This window comes from Danio aesculapii, chromosome 11 (genome assembly GCF_903798145.1).
Source record: "Danio aesculapii chromosome 11, fDanAes4.1, whole genome shotgun sequence".
Taxonomy (NCBI): Eukaryota; Metazoa; Chordata; class Actinopteri; order Cypriniformes; family Danionidae; genus Danio; species Danio aesculapii.
Window position 1 is genome coordinate 9661599 of NC_079445.1, and position 24937 is coordinate 9686535.

Sequence of the window (24937 nt, forward strand, 5' to 3'; positions counted from 1 at the left end):
TCCAGGGAAACACAAAGGAGTGGGAGTTGTAGACAGTAGGCTGATGTTTTAATCCAGATGGGTCTAGTCCTGTTCTGACACCCAGATTGTCTTCTTATCTAACTGGTTCTATATCTGTCGTTTGAATTTTATTTAAAATATTTTAAAATACATTGTTGTATATGATTGAGTTACTTTCAAGTGCTTAGAAAAAGAAATTTGCTAAATTGATCAATCCCATAATTAACTAGTCCGACATTAATTCTGAAATGTGTGGTTTTCAAGCTAGCTGTCAGGGTTCAGACTCTTACAACATGTGTTGTTATGGTAGTTTCAAAGTGGAAAAAGTAAGTGGATCAGTTTACCCCCGGCTGGTTCACTTTACCCTTTTGATTTATCTGGTCTGTCTCAGTTTAACCCTACACTGGGGTAAAGTGAGACACAAGACTTTTTTTTTTTTTTTAAACAATCATATTTTTCAGATCTTTATCCTGAATACTGTCTGATCAATTCTATTGCTAAGAAACAGTCTAAACTAATGAGAAATGTGTTAATCCTACTGGTATATAATATTAGCCTGCTTAGAAGGGAGCAAATGTAAAAAATGTCTCACTTTACTCCACTCTCCCCAATAGGCTAATATTAACAACAACAACAACAATAATAAAAGAAACCAAATACATTAAATGTGGCTTATCAAATAATGTTGTTCAAAATGAATTTCAGGGAAACTTTTTCATTGTCACTTGTGGAAATACAGCATAATTTTGATTTAAAGTGAATCAAAACCTTTCAACAGTTGACCTAAAACTATTGAACAACACCCATTCTTATCTTAGGACAATTTTGAAATTGTTTTTGGTGCATTGTTGACTAGCGAAGATCAAATGTAGATTTATGTCCCGTAGATTGATCTTGACTACTGAAGATCAAATATGCTCCAGAGGACAGTAAACTCTCAACAAAATCTTAACATTTTTGTATGGCTCCCGTGTGCAAAATGAGTTTTTATCGACCTCCGCCTCAAGAACCGAAAATAAAGAGCTATTTTTATTCAAACAGACTGTGGGAATCTGGACGAAGTCAGACCTTTTTTGGACACTCACATCTTCGCAGTTCATGAGGCGACTCCAAGTCAGCTGATCCGCGTCATGTGATCGAAAATGTCGAATGCGGAAATACCGATTTAAAAACACTTCAGTTTCCTCATGTGATAGATTTGACGTTATTTACTTTATTTATATTTTAAGAATTACATCGACGTGCCACTGGACGTGTCAGCACATATTTACTACCTCCGTTTTTGAAGTAGCGTTAAACTGAACGACTAAACAGTAATAATTACATTTGTTTACGATTGTAAATGTAATATCATGTTGAAACAGACTTTCCTTTTGTTTTATTTAACTCTGTATCTCTGTAAACACACGACACTTGGTGGTAAGTACTGTACAATGCTTCAAATATAATATATATATATATATATATATATATATATATATATATATATATATATATATATATATATATATATATATATATATATATATATATATATAAAATAAGAGAAGAACAAGAAAAAAAGTGTTAATACGTTACAGTAACGCAGTATTAGTTGATGTTATTTAATGCATTTATTAACATCAAATAACGTTAACCAATACAACATTATTAATGGTTTTAATGTTAATAAATACGTTAAATAACATTAACTAATACAACCTTATTGGAAAGTATTAGTTAATGTTATTTATTGTATGTATTAACATGAACAAACAAACAATTCGATCATTACAGTTTTCAGTCATCTTTGCTAACGTTAGTAAATGGAAAATATAGTTCATTGTTAGTTTATGTTAACTCAGTGCATTATGTTAACAAAGATGAATTTGTTTTTAATAATGCATTAGTAAACGTGTAACTACACTGTAAAATATTATATGATCAATCAGCATATGTTTTAGTTCGTTTTAACTTATTAAACTCATCATGTTCTAACTTAATTTTATAAGTTATGCAAGCTGTTTTAAGTCAGTTTAACCTAATATAAGTTCAATAGACTCATAGAGTTAATTTGATTCAGCTTAAAAATTGAAGGCAATCAGGATTTTTTACAGTGTATAAATAATAAATGCTGCACAAGTGTTGTTCATTTTTAGTTCATGTTATAAATACAATACCGTTAACTAATGAAACCTTATTGTAAAGCTTGACCAAAAGATTAAAGTCCCTGTATATTACCATTGAGGTAAAGTTGGTTTTATGTGCACTCATTCATTCAATGACAACTTGTGACATGCTCCCTTTACCATGGTACTTTGAATATTCGGTCTGAAATCACATGTAATTATGACTTGAAAACAACATTAGCACTATTATTTATTTGACTTTGATAGTCATTTGCTGCTAATATGATTTCTCTATTTAGAATTTACAAAGAATACTTTTCCAAAATGATATTATTAAGGAGAAAGTCTAAATGTGTGAATATAAAACCAATTTTAACTCAATGATACTTACAGATGCAGAAGTGCCCATCAGTGCTCCCACAACAGTGAATCTACAGGAATATTCTTCAGAAAACATCACCATTACACTGAGGTAAGATAGTAAGACTTTGTTTCTATATTCAAGCTAATTTCACCAGGCAATGTTAACTATGTTCTTTTAATCTTTTGTGTTCACAGTTCACCACTGAACACATCTGTAACGGTTTATTTCAATATCACTTTTGAATCAAATAATGTGTCTTTAATAATTCAACTACCCAATGAGGTATGTGCAATTATTTTATTAAATTTGAAACTAATGTACCTGTCTGCCTTAATCATATTCAATATTATGTTTGAAAAGTTCCTGTATACTTACATTTTGCTTATGTTTAAACATAATATGATTTTCTGTGCAAGATTAGGAAAATATTAAAGTACTTTTGCTAATGTATATTATGTTTTGATGTCTGTTTTTATAATATGTCATTTATAAATCTTATATGTAAATAATAAAACTCTACGTTCATTATCATTCATTAAATGATCATTTACCTATATTAATCATACATAATATCATTACATTCATATTTAAACTATAGTCATGCATGAATAATCTATTTAGATAAATCTTTGCTTAATAAAATCATTTTTAAAAGGTCCTGTTCATTTCAATATGATTAAATTTTGCTCATGTTCAAACAGAATACGGTTTTCTGTGAGAGATTATGAAAATTAATATTTCTTTCTACTGTATATTATGTTTTGATGCCTGTTTTAATACAAAACTTATAAAAGCTCATTTGTAAATCTTATATGTAAATAATAAACGGTGTATGTTCATTACCATGCATGAAAATTACTATTTGCCTATATTTACTATTCATAATATCATTACATTCACCTAATCTGTAGTCATACATGAATAATCATATTAAGATAAACAGTATTTTAAACAGTTCCTGTATAGTTCAGTATACTTAAATTTTGCTCATGTTCAAACTGAATCCAGTTTTCTGCAATAGATTATCAAAATGTTAATGATTTTTTGCTACAGTATATTATGTTTTAATGTTATTACAAAAAATTTATAAATCATGCATGAAAATGACATATGCCTATATTAATCATTCATAATATCAATACATTCATATCTAATCTATAATCATACGTGAATAATCATAATAGGATAAAATAGTTGCTTAATAAAATTATTAAATTAAATAAAAAATTTCTTGTTCACTTCAGTATACTTAAATCTTGCTCATGTTCAAACTGAATACGGTTTTCTGTGCCAGATTATGAATATATTAACATTTTTTGCTAAAGTATAATATGTTTTGATGTCTGTTTTCATACAAAACTTATAAAAGCTCATTTATTCATCTTATAGGAAACAGTGTACATTCATTATCATGCGTGAAAATTACCATTTGCCTATATTAATTATTTAAAATGTCATAGCATACATAGTTATACATGAATAGTCATATTACGATAAATAGTTGCTTAATAAATACGAGTCATATGAGTCGCTTTATAAATAATGTCCTCTCTCGTTCTGTACAGGTTGTTGTACCAGCTGGAAGCACATCTGTATCATTTGAAGTGCAGGCAAAAGGGGTCGGTCAGGTGACCGCGTACCTGAGCAGCAATGACACTCGCATAAAAAGGTGCGTTGTAAGCTAAATTCTCTTAATCTGTCACCAATTATACTGTGTTGCATGGAAAAGGCATTCTGTCTGTGACGTTCTCTGACAATTTCATTCATTCAACTCTTCAGTCTTCATTTTGTTCAACATTTGGTCTTCATTTATAACGTTAATTACAATTTTCTGTATGTTTAATTGTTTACGTCATTTACAGCATGAATATATTCTTGTAGATGCATGATAATCAGATATGGTGACATTTGCATCAGGATGTTGACGAACCAGTTCTATTTGTGTAGTTCCTTAATTTAGGGGATTTTAAACTAGTCAAATAGATCGGCTGTATTTGGGTTAAAGAGAAGACTTCCTATTTTGGTGGCTGCTTCATATTACATTAACAATAATAATAATTTGTTACATTTCTAGAGTGCTTTCATGGACAGATGCACACTCAAACCCTCTATTATATCCAGTATACCAAAATATCTCCTCATGTAATATTATTACAAGCATAGTGTCAGTGGGGGAAATAAGTATTGAACACATACTGTTTTTTTCCTGGGAAATATATTTCTAAAGGAACTGTTGACATGGAATTGAACCAGATTTTGGTAAAAACCCAAACAATACAAAACAAAAAACTTAAAAAAATTGATTCTGTGTAATAACAATAAAATGACACAAGGAGAAAGTACTGAACTACTGAAATGTATTTAATACTTTATATAAAAGGCTTTTTTGCTGATAGCAGCTTAAAGACACCTCTCATGTGGAGAGGTCATGAATTGCTCAGGTGTGAGTTTTTCACAGACTTCAACAGATTGTAAAAATCTTGATGGTTCTCTGGGTCTCGTCTATCAAATCTGATATTTATTTTGTATTTTATATTGGGTTCAAGTCAGGTGATTGGCTTGGCCATTCTACAGCTTGATTTTCTTTCTCTGAAAGCATTAGAGAGTTTCCTTGGCTGTGTTTTGGTTCATTGTCTTACTGAAATGTCCACCCTGATTTTATCTTCATCATCCTGCTAATGTATATGTTGGACTGAAGCAGCTGATGTTCATTTACATTGAGGAAGGGCAGAGGGTTGCTGAAAAACTACTGAGAGATTTCAGCTGCTGTCTGAGCTTTCCATGCTTTTCTACACCTTCCTTTCTTCGTGTGTTCAATACTCTTTTCCTGCGTCATTTTATTTTATTATGCAAAACTTTATTTGTAAACCATTGAGATTTGTTTTCTTTGCATATATCGATTTTTTTGGTTATTACTAACATCTGTACATATTTAAGTAAAGACTATGCTTGTGTTTAATAATAATGTTTTATCAACATTTAGCATGGCAGATACATTTACAGTAGGTAAAGATGAAACAATACTTTGACCTGTAAAACAATGTGGTTTAAAGTGTATCATCAAATTGAAATTTTAAAATGACAAATAATGAGCATTTTGTGGCGACAATGTGTTCCTTAAAATTGATAAACTTTTCAAATCAAAAATTTTAGTGGGTATAAATTATATTAAACAAATGTATGGGAGTCATCATTTTGCTTTAAAAACATTATTATTAAATTAACAACACATTTTAAAGGATGAATTAATATTAAAGCAGCATTACACTTTTCTTGTTGTTATGTATGAAAAAACATTTAATCTTTGATGCATTTATTGGTCTATACAAATCATTTTATCTGAATTGAAGAGCTTCTAAAATGTTCTATTATAATACTGGATACAAAAGATATACAGTGGTGTAAAAAAAGTCTTTGCCCCACTTTTTTTGCCCATTTTTATAACAAAAACTCTTTAAAATGATAGCTAGATGGGATTTTCTTTTTCCAGTTTAAAAGCACGGATCAGATTCTTGATCGTCAGAAGCAACGCCCTTTTCATCATCAACCAAATCATTGGCTGGATTTACTTCGTGGCCTGGTCTGTGTCGTTTTACCCACAGGTGTACGAGAACTGGAAGCGACACAGGTACAAGAATATCTTTGACGCATATCGTTGAGGTTTTAGACTGAATGAAAAGCTAATGCTAATGTTTTGTTTCATACAGTGTGGTAGGCCTTAATTTTGATTTCCTCGCTCTCAACCTGACTGGATTCATTGCTTACAGTGTGTTCAACGTTGGCCTGTTCTGGGTGACGTATATTCAGGTACTTGCTGTTTTAATGATGCGAGATTTGACATTTTAGAAAATTACTGAGTAAGGATGCACAATGTATCGTTTCAGCATCAATATCGCAATGTGTCTGTTCACAATAGTCACAACGCAAGATATGCAATGTTAAGTTAGCATTTTAGTTTATTATACCATGAACCACAGGTCAAAACGCATGAGATTTGCTGTCATGACAAAAATTAACCACAATAGAGTGAACATTTGTCATTTATATGTGTTAGGCCTATGACTGTGTGAGCATTTTAAGAGAGTTTAAAGTATTAGTAAACAAGAAATTGTACCGTTTATAACTTTAATAAAGATGAATGCTGTTAGACTCCCAAAAAACAATAAAGCACTGTTTATTTCACTTTAAAATTCACTTCATTTTATTTATGCTTCATTGTAGTTTGTTTATTATATGTACAGTGCATCCGGAAAATATTCATATCACTTCACTTTTTTTATGTTACAGCCTTATTTCAAAATGAATTAAATTCATTTATTTCCGCACAATGCCCCATAATGACAATGTGAAAAAAGATTTTTTGAAATTGTTTTTTAAAAATAAAAAAACTCACATGTACGCAAGTATTCACAGCCTTTGCTCAATACTTTGTTGATGCACCTTTGGCAGCAATTATGCCTCAAGTCTTTTTGAATATGATGCCACAAGCTTGGCACACCTGTCTTTACGAATTGTTGGCCATTCTTCTTTGCAAGCAGTAAACACCTCTCAAGCTGGATCAGGTTGGCTGGAAAGCGACGGTGTACAGCCATTTTCAGATCTCTCTAGAGATGTTCAATAGGATTTAGGTCTGGGCTCTGGCTGGGCCACCCAAGGAGATTCACTGAGTTGTTGTGAAGCCACTCCATTGATATTTTGGTGGTGTGCTTTGGGTCATTGTCCTGCTGGAAGATGAACCGTCGGCTCAGTCTGGGGTCAAGAGCACTCTGAAGCAGGTTTTCATTCAGGATGTCTCTGTACATTGCTGCATTCATCTTTCCCTCTATCCTGACTAGTCTTCCAGTTCTTGCTGCTGAAAAACATCCCCAGAGGATGATGCTGCCACCACCATGCTTGCATGTAGGGATGGTATTAACCTGGTGATGTGCGGTGCCTGGTTTTCTCCAAACGTATTGCCTGGCATTCACTCCAAAGAGTTCAATTTTAGTCTCATCAGACCAGAGAATTTTGTTTCTTATGGTCAGAGAGTCCTTCAGATGGCTTTCGGCAAATTCCAGGCTGGGAGTGGCTTCCATCTGCCCACTTTACTGTACAGGCCTGATTGGTGGATTGCTGCACAGATGGTTGTCCTTCTGTTAGGTTCTCCTTTCTCCACAGAAGAACGCTGGAGCTCAGACAGAGTGACCATCGGGTTATTGATCACCTCCCTGACTGAGGTCCTTCTCCCCCGATCACTCTGCTTAGTTGGCCGGCCAGCTCTAGGAAGAGTCCTGGTGGTTCAAAACATTTTCCACTTACAGAGCATGGAGGCCACTGTGCTCATTGGAACTTTCAGAGCAGCAGAATTTTTTCTGTAACCTTCCCCAGCCTTGTGCCTTGAGACAATCCTGTCTCGGAGGTCTACAGACAATTCCTTTGTCTTCATTCTTGGCTTGTGCTTTGACATGCACTGTCAACCCTAGGGACCTTATATAGACAGGTGTATGCCTTTTCAAATCATGTCCAATCAACTGAATTCATCACAGGTAAACTCCAATTAAGCTGCTGAAACATCTCAAGAATGATCAGTGGAAACAGAATGTACCTGAGCTCAATTTAGAGCTTCACAGCAAAAGCTGTGAATACTTCTGTACATGTGATTTTTCAGCTTTTTTAATTTTTAATAAATTTGCAACAATTTAAAAAAAAAATCTTTTTTCACATTGTCATTATGGGGTATTGTGTGTAGAATTTTGAGGAAATAAACAAATTTAATCCATTTTGGAATAAGGCTGTAACAAAAAAAATGAAGAGCTATGAATACCTTCCGGATGATAATATATAGCCCCATACATGACTAACTACTCTACAAAATCATTCAAGTCAATCTAAAAATGAATGAAATTAATACGCTATTTAAGTCATCTGGTGAAATTGTATTCATATCGCAAAATATACTGCAGAGAAAAAAATAGCGCAATGTCAGATTTTTCCAATATCGTGCAGCCCCATTATTGTGCCTATTGGAGAAAAATTATTGCAGTCAGAAATCAAATCCACCCATGAAAAGAAAGAAATAAGCCTTTGTAATCAAAAATATGCCAGTATGAGTTGTTGTGTTTTAGTGTGGCACTTTAGTTTAGGTCACAATTCATGCTGTTAAACATTGGCTTATTACCTGCTTATTATTAAGATATTAACTGTTCATTAGTAGTTATAAATTATGATCTTATTGTCCTTGATATTGTCCTTGCCATTGATCTTATCTTACATCCCTAATCCTACCCAAAACCTAAAACCTGAATTTCTAACTTACTAGCTATTAATAAACAATAAACAGTGAAGTAGTAGTTTAATAAGCTAGTGGTGTTAGATAATGGTTTAATACTGTGAATTAAAGTGTTACCAATTTTTTTGTTCACACTTTTAGCAAACCGTCAATGAAGACTTTTAGCTCAAACTACTAATTAGCTTTTTATCAGGTAGTAGTTGGGTTTAAGTATTGGGTAGGATTAGGGATGTAAAATAAGTTTAGACATTATTAGTGCTAACAAACAGTTATAGTCATATTAATAAGCAGGTAATAAGCCAGTACTAAATCATGTGAAATTTTACCTAAAGTGTCACCTTAAGTGTTATATATTAACACTTAACAATTACACATACACTTATATTATAATAAATTATATGTTCATTCATTCATTCATTCATTCATTTTCTTTTCAGCTTAGTCCCTTTATTAATCTGGGGTGGCCACAGTGGAATGAACCGCCTTATCCAGCATATGTTTTACGCAGCGGATGCCCTTTCAGCCGCAACCCGTCACTAGAAAACACCCATATACTGTCATTCACACACATACACTACGGACAATTAGCTTACCCAATTCACCTTTACTGCATTTCTTTGGACTGTGGGGGAAACCGGAGCACTGGAAATGCCATTTAACCCAGCCAATGCTCGAACCAGCGACCATCTTGCTGTGAGGCAATTGTGCTATCCACTGCGCCTCCGTGATGCCCCCTATATTATATGTTAACATATTTTATGTTTAGAAAAATTTATATGACAGATCAACCCAAAAAAGTAAATAGTGTTCAATTTTACATTTTTGTTGTGTTACAATGACAATAGGTGCAACAAATCAAGAGCAGGACATTTTTTCAACAATGCAATGCACTGAATTTATCTGTTTTTGAATTCATCGATCCGATCTTAAGGAGAGTTACTTTGTCTTAATACCATTTGGCTTAAATAGTGTTAAAAAAAGAATTAGTGTGTCCTAATATGACCTGTACTTATAATACCTAGTTTAAAGAATAGCAGCAAAGGGTACTCTGATGACATATACTTGTCAAATGTCAAATAATAAGCTTATTGTGGCTGCACTGTAACCTTAATAATAGGACTTTTATACAAACAAATAATAATCAACAAATATATATATTATATATAATTTTCTAAACCTTAATATGGTGGGATTGATATGCAGGATCAATTGAATTATATTTAGTGTGAGTTGCTTTTTAGCTACTTTATGATTGTCAACTAGCAGTTTTTTTAATGCAGGATTTTAAATGGTGTATTTTCAGGAGGAGTTCTTGAAGAAAGACCCAAACGGAGTCATTCCTGTGGATGCCAATGATGTCTTCTTCAGTCTTCATGCCTTACTTCTCACTCTCGTCTATATCTGCCAGTGTGTCATTTATGAGGTAAACATTACAACATTCATGTGCTAATGATCGGTTATAATTATATTATTGTGGTTGACACATTCGTTCACCTGTATATGTGGTTTCCAAAGACTCTCCATAAATATGATTATGTTTATACTGTACAAACTGCATATTCTGTCCTCTAAACCTATTCCTAAAATTCCTAAAACTCACAGAAAACTTTAAAAAAAACACAAAATGTACAGGGATTACTTAACAGTTTTTTTTCATAGGAAATTTAAGACCTTGTGATGCCTCTGGGCAGCCAGTGCACAAGTGCCCCCGTTTTTTTGTAAATTAGCTGTCACGTCGCACCTATAATTTTAGTTATGATGTCTCAGACAACACACGCCAGAGCTATAATAATAAAAATGCTTTTGGTTTTATTTTCAGAGAGGTGGGCAAAAGGTCTCCAAAGTGGCCATTGGGTTGTTAGTCATCGGATGGACTTTTGCATTTGTCTCTCTGTTTGTTGCTGTGGCAAAAAAGATCTCCTGGCTGGATTATCTGTACTATTTCTCCTACATTAAACTGGGTGTCACGCTTGTGAAATACATCCCTCAGGTACAATTTTCCTTTCTCATTGCATCTCATCTCATCTCATAAAATATAATATAAATGGAATGAATTTTATATATATATATATATATATATATATATATATATATATATAATATATATATATATAAATTAATTCCATTTATATTATATTTTATGAGATGAGATGAGAAAAAAAATATATATATATATATATTTATTTATTTATTTATTTATTTATATATAATAAAATAAAAAGTTAAATTAGATAGCATAAATAAATAATAAAAAATAAAATGACAAAATAAAAATACAAATTTTTCTTATAATTTTATTATAATATATATATATATATATATATATATATATATATATATATATATATATATATATATATATATATATATATATATATTATTGCAAAATTTTCTTAAAAATTTAATTAAATAATATGAAATAAAATATTAGTTAAATTAATTATTAAATAAAATTAGATAACAAAACATTTTTAAAATAAAATGACAAAAATATAAAAATGGAATAAATATATATAAAAACTGTGTGTTTACATATATATACATATATATATATATGTATATACAGTTGAATATATATATACAGTTACACAGTTACACATATATACAGAAGTCAGAATTATTATTTTGAATAATCCTTTGAATTTTTTTTCTTTTTTAAATATTTCCTAAATTATGTTTAACAGCGCAAGGAAATTTTCACAATATGTCTGATAATATTTTTTCTTCTGGAGAAAGTCTTATTTGTTTTATTTCGGCTAGAAAAAAACTGTTTTTAATTTTTTAAAAAGGTCAAAATTATTAGCCCCTTTAAGTTATATATTTTTTTGATAGTCTACAGAACAAACCATCATTACACAATAACTTGTCTAATTACCCTAACCTGCCTAGTTAACCTAATTAACCTAGTTAAGCCTTTAAATGTCACTTTAAGCTGTATAGAAGTGTCTTGAAAAATATCTAGTAAATATTATTTTCTGTCATCATGGCAAAGATAAAATACATCAGTTATTAGAAATGAGTTATTAAAACTATTATGATTTAGAAATATGTTGACAAAAATCTTCTCTCCATTAAACAGAAATTGGGGGAAAAAATAAACAGGGGGCTAATAATTCAGGGAGGCTAATAATTCTGACTTCAACTATATAAATAATATAAAATAAAATAAAATATAAAATAAAAATAATATAAATTAAAAGATAAAATGAATAAAATCATATATGCTGTATATATAATAAAAATAAAATTAAATATTATGTTTTTAAATGTTTTTCAATGTTTGATGTTGTTCCAGTCCTAATATGGGAAAAGCCTAAATCAAAAATGTCATTGATACACACACACACACACACACACACACAAAATGAAAGTGCAAGAGATCTGGGCATGACAAAATCCACAATATTCTGTCAGCGTGATTAGTATCTTTACCCTCTGCTGTAAGTTTTCCATTCTCTTTCATGCTTGCATTAAAAACATTGAGTGATGCGAAACATGAGAATCAACTCTGTCTTTAGCCTCCATTGAATATTCACATGCGTGAAAGAAATCTGAGAGCCATGGCGGATGTGTTTTTAGAAGAAATAGGTCATGTTGTTTTAGAACGGCATATGGTTGAGTAAATGACAGAACCTAAACATTTTGACTGAACTGTGTCTTTTAAAATGAAGGCTATTCATAGAAAAGTGGAGTCAATTTTGATGCAGTTCACTGGAAATCAAAGCAGATACTTCTCGCTTACTCATTTTTCACTGATTATAACACTTGCTCTTACTTGTGGCTTGAAAAAGTACATTTAAAAAAGTTTACACTAACTCATCTAATGACCAAGAAAGTTCACCAGTTTCCAGATTATAATTATGGATTTATGTGAAATCCAAATCTTAAAATCATTTTTTTTTTGGGTCATTGTTTAGTCAGAGGGGGAAAAAAATACAAATATTCTTTCTTTCTTTCTTTCTTTCTTTCTTTCTTTCTTTCTTTCTTTCTTTCTTTCTCATCATTTATTTTATGTTCTTTCGTTCTTTCTGTCTTTTCTTTATTTCTTGTTTATTTTATTTTCATTTTTTCTTTCTTTTTTGTATTCTTTCTTTATTCTTTCTTTCTTGTTATTTCTTTTTTCTTCTTTCTTGTTATTTCTTTTTTCTTTTTATTCTTTCTTACTTTTTCATTCTTTCTTTTATTCTTTCTTTCTTTATTCTTTTTTATTCTCTTGTAATTTCTTTCTTTTTTATTCTCTTTCTTTCTTGTTATTTCTTTTTTCTTTTTATTCTTTCTTACTTTTACATTCTTTCTTTTATTCTTTCTTTCTTTATTCTTTTTTATTCTCTTGTAATTTCTTTCTTTCTTTCTTTTTTATTCTCTTTCTTTCTTGTTATTTCTTTTTATTTTTTATTTCTGTTTTATTCTTTATTTCTTTTATTGTTTCTTTTTATTTGTTCTTTCTTTTTTGTATTCTTTCTTTTTTATTATTTCTTTTTTATTATTTCTTTCTTTCTTTTTATTCGTTCTTTTATTCTTTCTTTTTTCTTTTAATTCTTTCTTTCTTTCTTTTTATTCTTTTTTCTTTTTCATTCTTTCTTTCTTTTTATTCTTTCTTTCTTTTTTCTTTTTTATTCTTTCTTTCTTTCTTTTTTCTATTTATTCTTTCTTTCTTTCTTTCTTTCATTTTACTCTTTCTTTTTATTCATTCTTTCTTTTCATTCTTTCTTTCATTCTATTCTTTCTTTCATTTTATTCTTACTTTCTTTTTACACTTTCTTTCTTTTTAGACTTTCTTTCTTTCCTTCTTTTTATTCTTTCTTTTTTATTCTTTCTTTTAATCTTTCTTACTTTTTATTCTTTTTTTTATTCTCTTTCTTTCTTTCTTGTAATTTCTTTTTATTCTTTCTTTTTTGTTCTTTCTTTTTCATTATTTCTTTCTTGTTCTCTCTTCTTTCTTGTTATTTATTTCTTTATATGGTTTTCTTTCTTAGTTTCTTTCTTTTTGTTATTTCTTTTTTTTATTATTTTTTTCTTTCTCAATTTTACTTTTCTCAAATAATGTGAATTCTTTTCATTATATGTATTTTTAATGCATAGAAAATATGTTAAATGCAAGCAAGTTGTTTACTTTGCTTTACTTTTTGTGAAAAATTTATTTTGAAATATGGGTAAAATAATCTTCCATTATTATTAAGCGTGACACACAAATACTTACATAAAAATGAAACTGCATATTTTTATTAACCTTTACTTATTCAAATATACAGTCAAGCCCAAAATTTTCCCTCATGGCAAATTCTGACTTAAAGATATTATTCAAATTTAAATAAAAGCAGAGAAATATGTTTTTCCACAATGATGCCTCTTGTACATCGTCTTCCTATCTTTTAGGACAAGCTTGTGTCATTTATGGTAAAAAAACAAACAAACAAACAAACAAACAAACAAACAAACAAACAAACAAACAAAAAATGGTTGAATAAAAGTACATTTAAGTAAGAAGACTGGGGTATGAATAAATTGGTTGCTGATTGTATAAAAAAAATTAAGTAAAATTCTTGAAAAAAGCAACTTGTTAAAAAAAGTGGTACTTTTCTTCATGTTCTTTACTGAAAACAAGTGTTGTGTTTATTTTTCAGGCTCACATGAACTACCGCAGGAAGAGCACAGAGGGCTGGAGCATCGGCAATGTGCTGCTGGACTTCACAGGGGGTAGTTTCAGTTTAATCCAGATGTTCCTTGAGGCCTATAACAATGGTGAGACCACACAAACACTGTCAATTCCTAATTGTGGTGAAGTTGGTTATATATCAGCACTGTATTCTGACTTTCTCCTTAATAATATAATTTAATAAAAGCATTATTTGAAAATTCTAAATAGGGAAATCAACACTGTCCGCAGTCAATAAATAGTGCTAATGTCATTACATGCGGTTTCAGACCAAATTAACGAATGTATGAATATAAAACCAACTTTACCTCAATCCTTACACCGCAGCACAATAAATACAATAACCGTCTGTCATGTGTTTTCTTGACAGATAAATGGAGGTTTATATTTGGAGACCCTACAAAGTTCGGACTGGGCGTCTTCTCCATATTCTTCGACATTTTGTTCATTATACAGCATTATTGTCTGTACAGGAACCGAAAGCCAATGTATCAGGATTTAGATGAACAGAATGATCAACACAACGTGAAAACCTGAATGAGGACATGGAAATAACATGAATATTTCATATGGACTTATTAATATCACTTTTTGATTACTATTTTTCAAGCGTGACCTGTTTATCAAAGGGAAACTCTATATTTGTATATAGGCTTTTAGTTTCATACAAATTAATCCTTTTTTCATATTCAAATAAACAGTTTGATCTCAGGTGAATTATTAGAGCTGTGCTGTACTGAAATTAATAAAGTGTTAAACGCAACACTTTATAATTAAGCATATTTTTGTGTTATTGTCCCAATATTCTTTCTCGTGTTTTACACTGTCATCTGGTGGCAGTAAGACGAATCATCAGTATTGTATTCTGTGTACGTGGTGTTACTAAACTTGTGATTTTTATGGTGTTTTTAACTAGTCTAATCCATAACAAAATAGCTTTAGCAAATTTCAAAGTGAAATAACACATCTGCTAAACACAACCCTGTCGACACTATTGCGTCATTGTAAAGCGCGGGGGATTATGGTTAGTCAGCGGAAGTAAGATGGCGGAGGTGACAGCTGAGGGTAAGTGATGTTTATGTCTGAATTACTGGCTTAGTTTCTTCCGTGCCCATTTATTAACTATAACGACTCGCGTTAGGTGTGAAACTATTTGGAGTTGATAGATTTATTGACTTAATATCGTCGTAGCGTTAAAACAGACCTGCACAATCAGAGACATGACTAACAGTTAATGTTTACATACAGTTCACCTTATTTATGGTCGAAAGTAGTGCGGGTATATTTGTTTCAGTTTAACGTTAGGCTTATATTGTTCTGTTATTAAACTAGGCAGTGTTTATTATTCATGTTTATTTCTTGTAACGGACGCTATAACGTTAGTGGGTGTGTGAGTTTTAACACTTTTGAAACCATCTAAGTTTGAGATAAGAGGCATTGCTGTATAATAAGTTATGCTCGTTCCAGCTTAAAATGTCATCAGTAATGTGACTTTGTTTGCTATAACTGTTCTATTATAGCTTTATCCTAAACCGGACGATAATTCATTCGTTATTTCAACATTACCAGAGAATTATAAGCAAACAAGTGTACAACAAGTCTTTACAATTGAGCTAAAGTTAGTTTATATTCGCACATTAGGACTTCCCTGCTGAAAAAGAAAACAGCCTAAACCAGCCTAGGCTGCTTGGCTGGTTTTAGCTGGTCAACCAACCTGGTTTTAGAGGGGTTTTGACCATGTCCAGCCTGGTTTACAGCCATTTCCAGCCTGGTCTTAGCTGGTCAGTCTGATAAATGACCAGATAAAGCCAGCCTGACAGGCCTGGTTTAAGCTGGACATAGCTGGTTTTGGCTAGGCTGGTCAAGCTGGTTTTAGCTGGTCATCTCTAGGCAATATACCGGCTAGCCCTAATGGCTATATTCCGCGTTGTATAATAAATAACTCATGGATATTTTGGGCTGAAACTTTACAGACACATTCTGGAGACACCAAAGACTAATCTTACATCTTGCAAAAGGGGTAAAATAGGAGTGTACTTCCAGCGGGATTCCTCCCCAGAAACTTGATAATATTAATTATAATCATACATTTCGCTAAACTACTTCCTTGATCAACACAAAACAGATGTCATTTGAAAGCTTAGATTCTGGTCTCTATAATACATGTAATGATTTTGATTAACTCCAGTGTAGTGCTGAGGTAGTTGCTGTCAAACAAGAAAAAAAACAATCATAATTTATGATTCTGTGATGTAAAAAACACCATATAGCTCTGAAAGTCTTGTCATACTGTATATCATTTGAAATGTATAATTGCATACTCAAAGGAGAAGAACCCCCAAAATGTCTATATTGTTAAACCAAACTGTTAAACATATTCTTGTGGAGTGCCCCATTTTTAATGTTATCAGACAACAATTTTTATCTGGAGAGACCTTAAATGAAATATTTTCAAATGTGAATCTGTCTAAAGTTGTACAATTATTATCAAAAGAAAACCTTAAAAAACGGTTTTAGATTTTTATCTTATATATTATCATTATTATCATTATTTATGTATTTTACCTTGTATATTATTTATTGCTGTTGATTACTTTTAATTGTTAGTATATTTTTATAATTATAAAAAATTGGTAAATATAAAACATGGTAAACTTGATAATTTTTTTTGCCATGACATAGCCATAGAAGCTGAAATGGTAATAAAATTAAAACTCTCTCTCTGTATAATTGCATAAAAAGGCATATTTGTTTGGGGCGTTGTCTAAAATTGAGCGAATGCTTGTATGTGACGTTCCCCTGACCCATATGTCAATAATATAGATGTATCATTTATTTGACGTGACTCCATTGTCAGATCATGGTAAATCACACAACAATATTTACAACAGATTCTTGCAATTAAAAAGAGCCTGAACTCACCACAATGTGAAAATAAACATCACTAAACTGTCTCTAATTGTGGAAAGTCACACGTTATTTACAGCAGATTTACCCGATTACAAAAGCTTAAGCTCACCATAATCCATATTCATCATTAAGTCATAAAGTCCGCACAGAAACACACACATAGTTATGTATATACAATTGATGAGTTATTGTTGTGGTTTTTCTACTCGTAACTTTGTGAAGCATGCTCCAATCATAGTAAATTACACAGCATTGTTTAGCACTTATTCTAAAGTAACGATGCTCAGTCTAAGAGATCTGAAGATATATCTTATTGAGTTGTTGTTTATGTCGTTTATTATGAAAACAAAGCCAGATTTTGCGTCATGCCATGACTCGCAACTTCATGAAAGGTGCTCAGATTGTGATTAATGGCACAATTTGTTTTTATTTATTTATTTATTTATTTATTTAATTTTTTTTTTTTTTACAGCAGGTTAAACTTAATTCTTTGCTTTTATCGAAAGATGCCAAGTCAAATCAAAAACATTTTTTTTTCCATGGGTACAGTGTTTTTTACTGCAACAATTTCTCAGCAAGAAAATATCTAAATTAGGGCTTCACGATATATTGAAAAATTATCATTATTGTCATAATAATACATGCTCTATCTATCTGCTTGTTAAGCGTGACGTCACGCGAAGCGGCTTTCGGTTCCAAGCACTCTACCAAAATGAAAAGGGAGACTCATCAAATGGTAATAATAAATATTTACAAAGTACTGTATTGCTTTCGAAAATCACGATCACAATATATATATATATATATATATATATATATATATATATATATATATATATATATATATATATATATATATATATATATCCATGCCTAACATCAGATGGCCAGAAAGTGATAAATTTTTTTATAAATTGGTAAAATATTGGTGTCTGATACCGCAAGTCCAGAGACTGTTGTGTACACTATGATTTTATTTAAAATTAACTTTAAAGTGTGATATAACTAAAAAGTGGCCATAAACGAACATTTTCTCAATTCAAATGAGTAGTGACTTGGACTCGGAAACAGTATTCCATACATCACGACTTAACAAGCAGAAATGTAATGCACGTGGTCAGTACCACATGCGAAAGCTGGGTTGCTGCCAGAAGTGGTGTTAGTGAGACCAGCAGGGGGCACTCAACCTGTGGGATGTGTGAGTCCTAACACCCCAGAATAGTGAAGGGGACACTATACTGTCAGTGAGTGCTGCTTTCATATGAGACGTCAAACCGAGGTCCTGACTCTCTATTCGAAGGACAAATTCCAGGATGTCCTTCGAAAAAGGTGTTTAACCACGGCATCCTGGCCAAATTTGCCCACTGGCCTCTGTCAAATATTTCCTCCTAACCATCCCTGTATCATAATTGGCTTCATTACGCTGTCTCCTCTCCACCAATCAGCTGGTGTGTGGTGTGCGGTCTGGCACAATATGGCTGCCGTCGTGTCATCCAGGTGGATGTTACACACTGGTGGTGGATGAGGAGATTCCCCCCCAATGTGTAAAGCGATTTGAGTGTCCAGAAAAATTTATATAAAATGTAAGGAATTGTTATTATTAGTTATTACAGATTGTTTATTAAAATCTGACCAATCAAATGGGACCTTGGGTGCTGTTAGGCTGTTAAGTAAATACTAATCTTGGGAGAAAAGAGAGGAAAATGATGATAGTCAATAAGAATCTGAATATCTGCCGAGGTTTTCAGTCTTTTGGGTTGTTTTAAACTCTTAATGTTTGCACCTTGGCATTTTTATTTAATTAGCTCAAAAAAATCTTGTTTATTGTTGCATTACAAAAATTTATGATTTTTAAAAAAATTGCTAATTAAAATATAGTTAGTTAGGCCTCACGTTGGCTTAGTGGTTAGCACTGTCACCTCACAGCAAGAAGATTGCTGGTTTGACTCCCAGCTGGGTTAGTCGGCATTTCTGTGTGGAGTTTGCATGTTCTCCCTGTGTTCGTGTGGGTTTCCTCCAGGTGCTTGGGTTTCCCCCACAGTCCAAAGTCATACGCTATAGGTGAATTAAATGAACTAGATTGGCCGTAGTGTATGAGTGTGTGTAAATGTGAGAGTGTATGGGTGTTTCCCAGTACTGGGTTGCAGCCGGAACGGCTAAAAAAACCGCACAGATCATCCAGATATCCGCTTGAACCAAGTAAATGAGTCTATTGCTTTGTGTTGCTCTCTTTAATGCAGATGAAGTTGGTACGGATATGTAAGTATTTGTCAAATAAAGATTTCAGATGTTTACACGGGTGTTGAACATTTTTTTTATGTCAGAGTTTTATTTTTTATTTTTTTGTGTGTGTATTGAAGAATAAGTTATAAAAAAAAAAAACGTGGGTGTTTTACTGTGGTTGTTTACAGTGGACAGCTGATTCACAAACATACTCAGTGTTCTGACATTTTATTTCTATACTGGTATTTTATTCATGAACAAAACATTTATGTCTATTTAATATTCAAATTAATGAAATAACAATGTTGTATGTGACTTAATAATCTAAGAAAATCATTATATAAATTTACAATTGTAAAAATAACACCAAGAAGACTGCGTTTGAATTCAGTATTATTGGATTATGAGTTTATTTGTAACATTGTTAACTAAAAGGTTGTACAGTTATCAAATTAAATCCACCCAAAAGCTGGCAGTAGGTTCATTCAAATGGAGTAACTGAACAAAACATTAATAGACCAGTAAATAGTAAATGATGAAACTCTTTGCATGTATAGACATACCCTGTTAGGTAATATAAGAAGATTTAATAAAGATTTTTACTCAAGCTGGAACATTTACATATAACAGATAATTTAAATGTATATTCAGAGCAGTATTAAAGTAAAAATAAATCTATTATTGAGGAAATAAACTTAATTAATAAATGAAAAAGTTGCAAACATATGCTTTCATTGATAAACAATAGCTTATTCCTATTCTTAATAGCTTAAAAAAATTTAATTTTTAAATATTATATTTTTTTAATATTTAAAGTCAGAAAGTAGTTCAGTATTGAAAGAGAAACATTTGGACACAAGCCCAATACCAATACTAGTGTTAAATCAGATGATGCAATGTAATACTTTTATTTGTAAATTTTCCAGAGAAGTCTCCCATTCATTCAAAGGTAAACTGGAACAAAAAATACACTGCATTGCCAATAGGGTGAAGTTAGGTGACGTCATCGTGAAAAGGGTCTATTTCAAATCTCAAATGATTTTAGACAGGAGCATTAAACACAAGCAAAAGGAAAATTATTCTCTCAGACTAGTCCTCGCAAGAGAAACTGTCCTCACAGAGACCCACAGAAAGAGTGAGAGACAGAGATATCGCCATTGCATTTTGGGCTCGACTTAAACGCTACGTCAACCAGAGATTGGTGGCGTGGACCAAGCGTCAATGGCCAACGTCAGCAGCATGAAATGCAGATCTTCCAATGCTGTTCGTACCTGTAACACGTTTAAAATGACACACCCGCATACAAACAAACGCACACACATACAGTTGAAGTCAGAATTATTAGCCCCCCTGAATTATTAGCCCCCCTGTTTATTTTTTCCCCACTTTCTGTTTAACGGTGAGAAGATTTTTTTCAACACATTTCTACAATAGTTTTAATAACTCATCTCTAATAACTGATTTATTTTATCTTGGCCATGATGATAGTAGATAATATTTAACTATATATTTTTCAGGACACTTTTATACAGCTTAAAGTGACATTTAAATGCTTAACTAGGTTAATTATGTTAACTATGCAGGTTAGGGTAATTAGGCAAGTTATTGTATAATGATGGTTTGTTCTGTAGACTATCGAAAATAAATATAGCTTAAAGGAGCTAATCATTTTGTCCTTAAAATGTTTTAAAAAAATTAAAAACTGCTTTTATTCTAGCCGAAAAAAATGAATAAATAAAATAAGACTTTCTCCAGAAGAAAAAATATTATCAGACATACTGTGTCCTTTCTCTGTCAAACATCATTTAGGAAATATTTAAAAAAATAAAAAAAAAAAATAAAAGGGGGGCAAATAATTCTTACTTCAACTGTTTACCCAAAGTATATTCTGCAAGCGAACATAACAACAAAGTTTTAATTACTCAGGCTTTACAGTTACCATTTTGTTACACAAGATTTAGGCCTTTTAATGTTTGCAGATAGATTTGACTCTCTTAGTTATTTTCTGTCACCTCCCATTATGTTTTTTTTTAAATAATGATCCATGTTTTTGCAACCATGTGTTGTAGTGTTTTCCCTCTGATGGTTGGGAACAGAAAAGCTTGACTTGGTCCTGAGGAGGGTTCAGACAGCAGCATGGCAGATGACAGCGGTGAGTTTTAATGGTTGAAGAGATGATCTCAGCTGCAGTTCTTAGGACAATCGTCTCATTCGTGCTCTTGGAATCATTGAGTCAGTGCTAATGGACTGAGTGTTTAAATAGGTCAGTGACTGCACAACATCACATATCAGAGACTCAAACTGGAAGATGTTTAAAAGGGGTTAGGGCTGAACGATAATTCGACATAAAATTGCACAAAAAACCCGGAAATTTTTATAGTGTAGGATAAACAGAAGACTAAACTGCTTTCATTTGATTTGACGGGATTAATAAACACATGACCACAACAACATATGGTTTATCTAAGTTCTTATTATTATTTTTCTGACAATAAAGTATGTAATGATGCAAAACTGCTTAATAGAATGCTGTTATGAAATATGTTGCATGATGTATTCTGTGTAAGAAGCAGGGCTTGACCAGGGGCGTCGCCAGGCCCCATACACTGGGGCACGTGCCCCAGTAAAAATCGCCAATGCCCCAGCAAATGCTTTGAGGTACGATTTACTTTACTATTTGCAATTGTATTTATTAAGAGTGGTAATCCCGGAATAAAGACATTATTCTCTATGTGCAACCGAACCAACTCTGATGAAACAATATAGTTTAATCAAAAAGCAAACTGAGCGTGTGCACAGAAAAAAACACTCGCGTGCCCCACGCAAGCACCTCTCCTGCTTGACGCTGTCGCACTGCTCTGCTCCCGGTGTAAGTCCCAGTTGTGAACATACGCTGCTCATGCGTTGTGAAGCCGGCGTAAAGGCCTTTTATGCTGAGGTGTCGGCACATAGTGAGTTTTGCAAGTTGACAGAACAAAGTTTAAATAATATGATGGTGGTCTTATTTAGACTAAGCATGCCTCCTGATAGATTGTTTTGCATGAAGCTAAAAAGAGGGATGATGAGTCAGGGAGAACAGACTTAATAAACCTAATTCTTGGCCATAAGACAACACACAACAGATAATTATATAAAACATATTTTTCGCATTCAATAGAATTGTCTATAGTATTTCATTCTAATGGAATTGATATTCATGCAAAAGATTTCTTAAATTATCTTAGCATCACTCCAGTTGTGTCTTTAGATTGTTTTCCAGTTACATTTAGGATTAATTTTTATTATTTATTTTGTATAATAATTGTATAATAACAATAATACTGTTATTTGTTTATAATTTTTTTTTATTTTTGAGGGGGAGCTGTGCCCCAGTGGATCTTTATGTCTAGCAATGCCCCTGGGCTTGACATTAACACCTGCCAGCCCGCCAAATGCGGGTAGATTAAAGCTGTGGTGGGTTAGATAGACACACCCACTAGCCACTTTGGCTGGTTGAAAATTGTTTTTAAATTGCCAGAGCTGTATCGTCCCTAATGATTAGAATTTTAGTTTAAGACCGTTTGTCAATATGCATGCAAATGTGCTCTAGAATTAAGAAGCACACGATTGATAAGTGTTCACGAAAGCAATCAGGCGCACGGTGAGACACAGGTGATCCTCACTCACTGACGTTGTGAGCAAGTCACAGCCGATGTGATGCGCAAGAGTGCTTAAAAGCTCCTGTTTCCTTGCGCAAAACAACTGTGCCTGGAAAAGCAACTGGTGCAATCGTTTCTATTTGAAGTAGACTGGATAAAAGCGGTGCTTGTGCACCCACAGTCCTGCTGCTTTTAAGAGATCTCATACCATTACCATTCTTTGAACATATTATTACTGGGCCTAACATTAATCGCAAGCATGTGATCATCGTTTCACTATCAAACAGATTTTTTTTTCACCTGCTTTCTTTTGCTTACAGTTTTTTTTGATAATATGGTTTAATTATCATCCTTTACAATAACATTGCTTTAACAGGAGATTAACTCTCCGTTTATCCATATTTACCTGATGATCTGGGACTTTTAGCCTGGAAAAACTACGGTGTATAGTTTTAGATACAGTTGAATTCAGAAATATTAGCCGCCTTTGAATTTTTTTTCTTTTTAAAATATTTCCTAAACAATGTTTACCAGAGCAAGGAAATTTTCACAGTATGTCTGTGAAATCATATTTCTTCTTCCGGAGAAAGTCTTATTTGTTTTATTTTGGCTAGAATAAAAGCAGTTTTATATTTTTTAAAAGCCATTTTAAGGTCAAAATGATTAGCCCCTTTAAGCTATATTTGTTTTCGATAGTCTACAGAACAAACCATCATTATATAATAACTTGCCTAATTACCCTAACCTGCATAGTTAACATAATTAACCCAGTTAAGCCTTTAAATGTCACTTTAAGCTGTATAGAAGTGTCTTGAAAAATATCTAGTAAATATTATTTTATTATCAAATATTATTTACTGTCATCATGGCAAAGATAAAATAAATCAGTTATTAGAAAATGAATTATTTAAACTATTTTGTTTAGAAATGTGCTGAAAAATCTGTAAATGAGAATAATTTTTTAAAATGTCATTTGTTTTTTAAGATCATTTTTGTTGAATAAAAAAGTGTACGTATACAGCTATATTTTACTTGTTTTGTCACATTTTTTAAAATTTGTTACAAGGAAATAATTCGTTTGGTGTGGCCAGAGAAAAAAAAATGGTAAATCTTTAGTGTTGAGCCCTAAAAAGTAATGTGAAATAAAAAACAAAAAGTTAAGAATGCATGTTGACTTAACGTGCTTTTAAATCAAGTAATTTTAGCATGCCAAAGTCAAATTTATGCATTTAAATCATATTTTCCCAACAACAAAATTGTGGTTATAGTGAATATGGTGAGTGGTTAGTAACGTTGGAAAACTGCTAGCCATAGTGGCTGGTGATCAAAAAAGTTGATTTCAAGCCCTGGGAAGACACATCATTTCACAAACTTATTTTAAACACTCAACTGAAGCTATAAAGTGAGTTTTGAGTAAAAACGTCGATGTACAGTTGAGGTCACAATTATTAGCTCCCCGTATATTTTTTCCCCTAATTTCTGTTTAACCGAAAGATTTTTTTCAACACATTTCAAAACATAAAAGTTTTAATAACTCATATCTAATATGATTTTTTTTTTTTTTTCGCCATGATGACAGTAAATACTATTTTATTACATATTTTTCAAGATCCTAGTATTCAGCTTAAATAAGTGCAATTTAAAGGCTTAACAAAGTTAATCAGGCAAGTTAGGGTAATTAGGCAAATTATCTTATAACTATGGTTTGTTCTATAGGCAATTAAAAAAATATTTCTTAAAGGGGGCTAATAATATTGACCTTAAAATGGT

General features: G+C 31.9%; 2 protein-coding genes across 2 annotated transcripts in view; both read left to right on the top strand.

Annotated features, from left to right (window-relative positions):
* The first annotated feature begins 1134 nt into the window (after nucleotides 1–1134).
* LOC130237025 (cystinosin-like) lies at nucleotides 1135–15120 on the top strand. Its single transcript, XM_056467805.1, has 10 exons — nucleotides 1135–1419; nucleotides 2502–2580; nucleotides 2667–2754; nucleotides 4038–4141; nucleotides 5963–6100; nucleotides 6180–6279; nucleotides 10044–10163; nucleotides 10560–10730; nucleotides 14365–14482; nucleotides 14767–15120. Exons 1-10 carry the CDS (start codon nucleotides 1353–1355, stop codon nucleotides 14931–14933), a joined length of 1152 nt encoding a protein of 383 aa, XP_056323780.1. The 5' UTR covers nucleotides 1135–1352; the 3' UTR covers nucleotides 14934–15120.
* Nucleotides 15121–15255: 135 nt separating this feature from the next.
* The window catches only part of ranbp3a (RAN binding protein 3a), a 45553-nt gene continuing 35871 nt past the window's right edge, over nucleotides 15256–24937 (top strand). Inside the window, 2 exon segments of the mRNA XM_056467803.1 lie at nucleotides 15256–15461; nucleotides 21599–21681. Of these exon segments, the coding sequence (XP_056323778.1) occupies nucleotides 21666–21681 (16 nt within the window). The 5' untranslated portion in view covers nucleotides 15256–15461; nucleotides 21599–21665.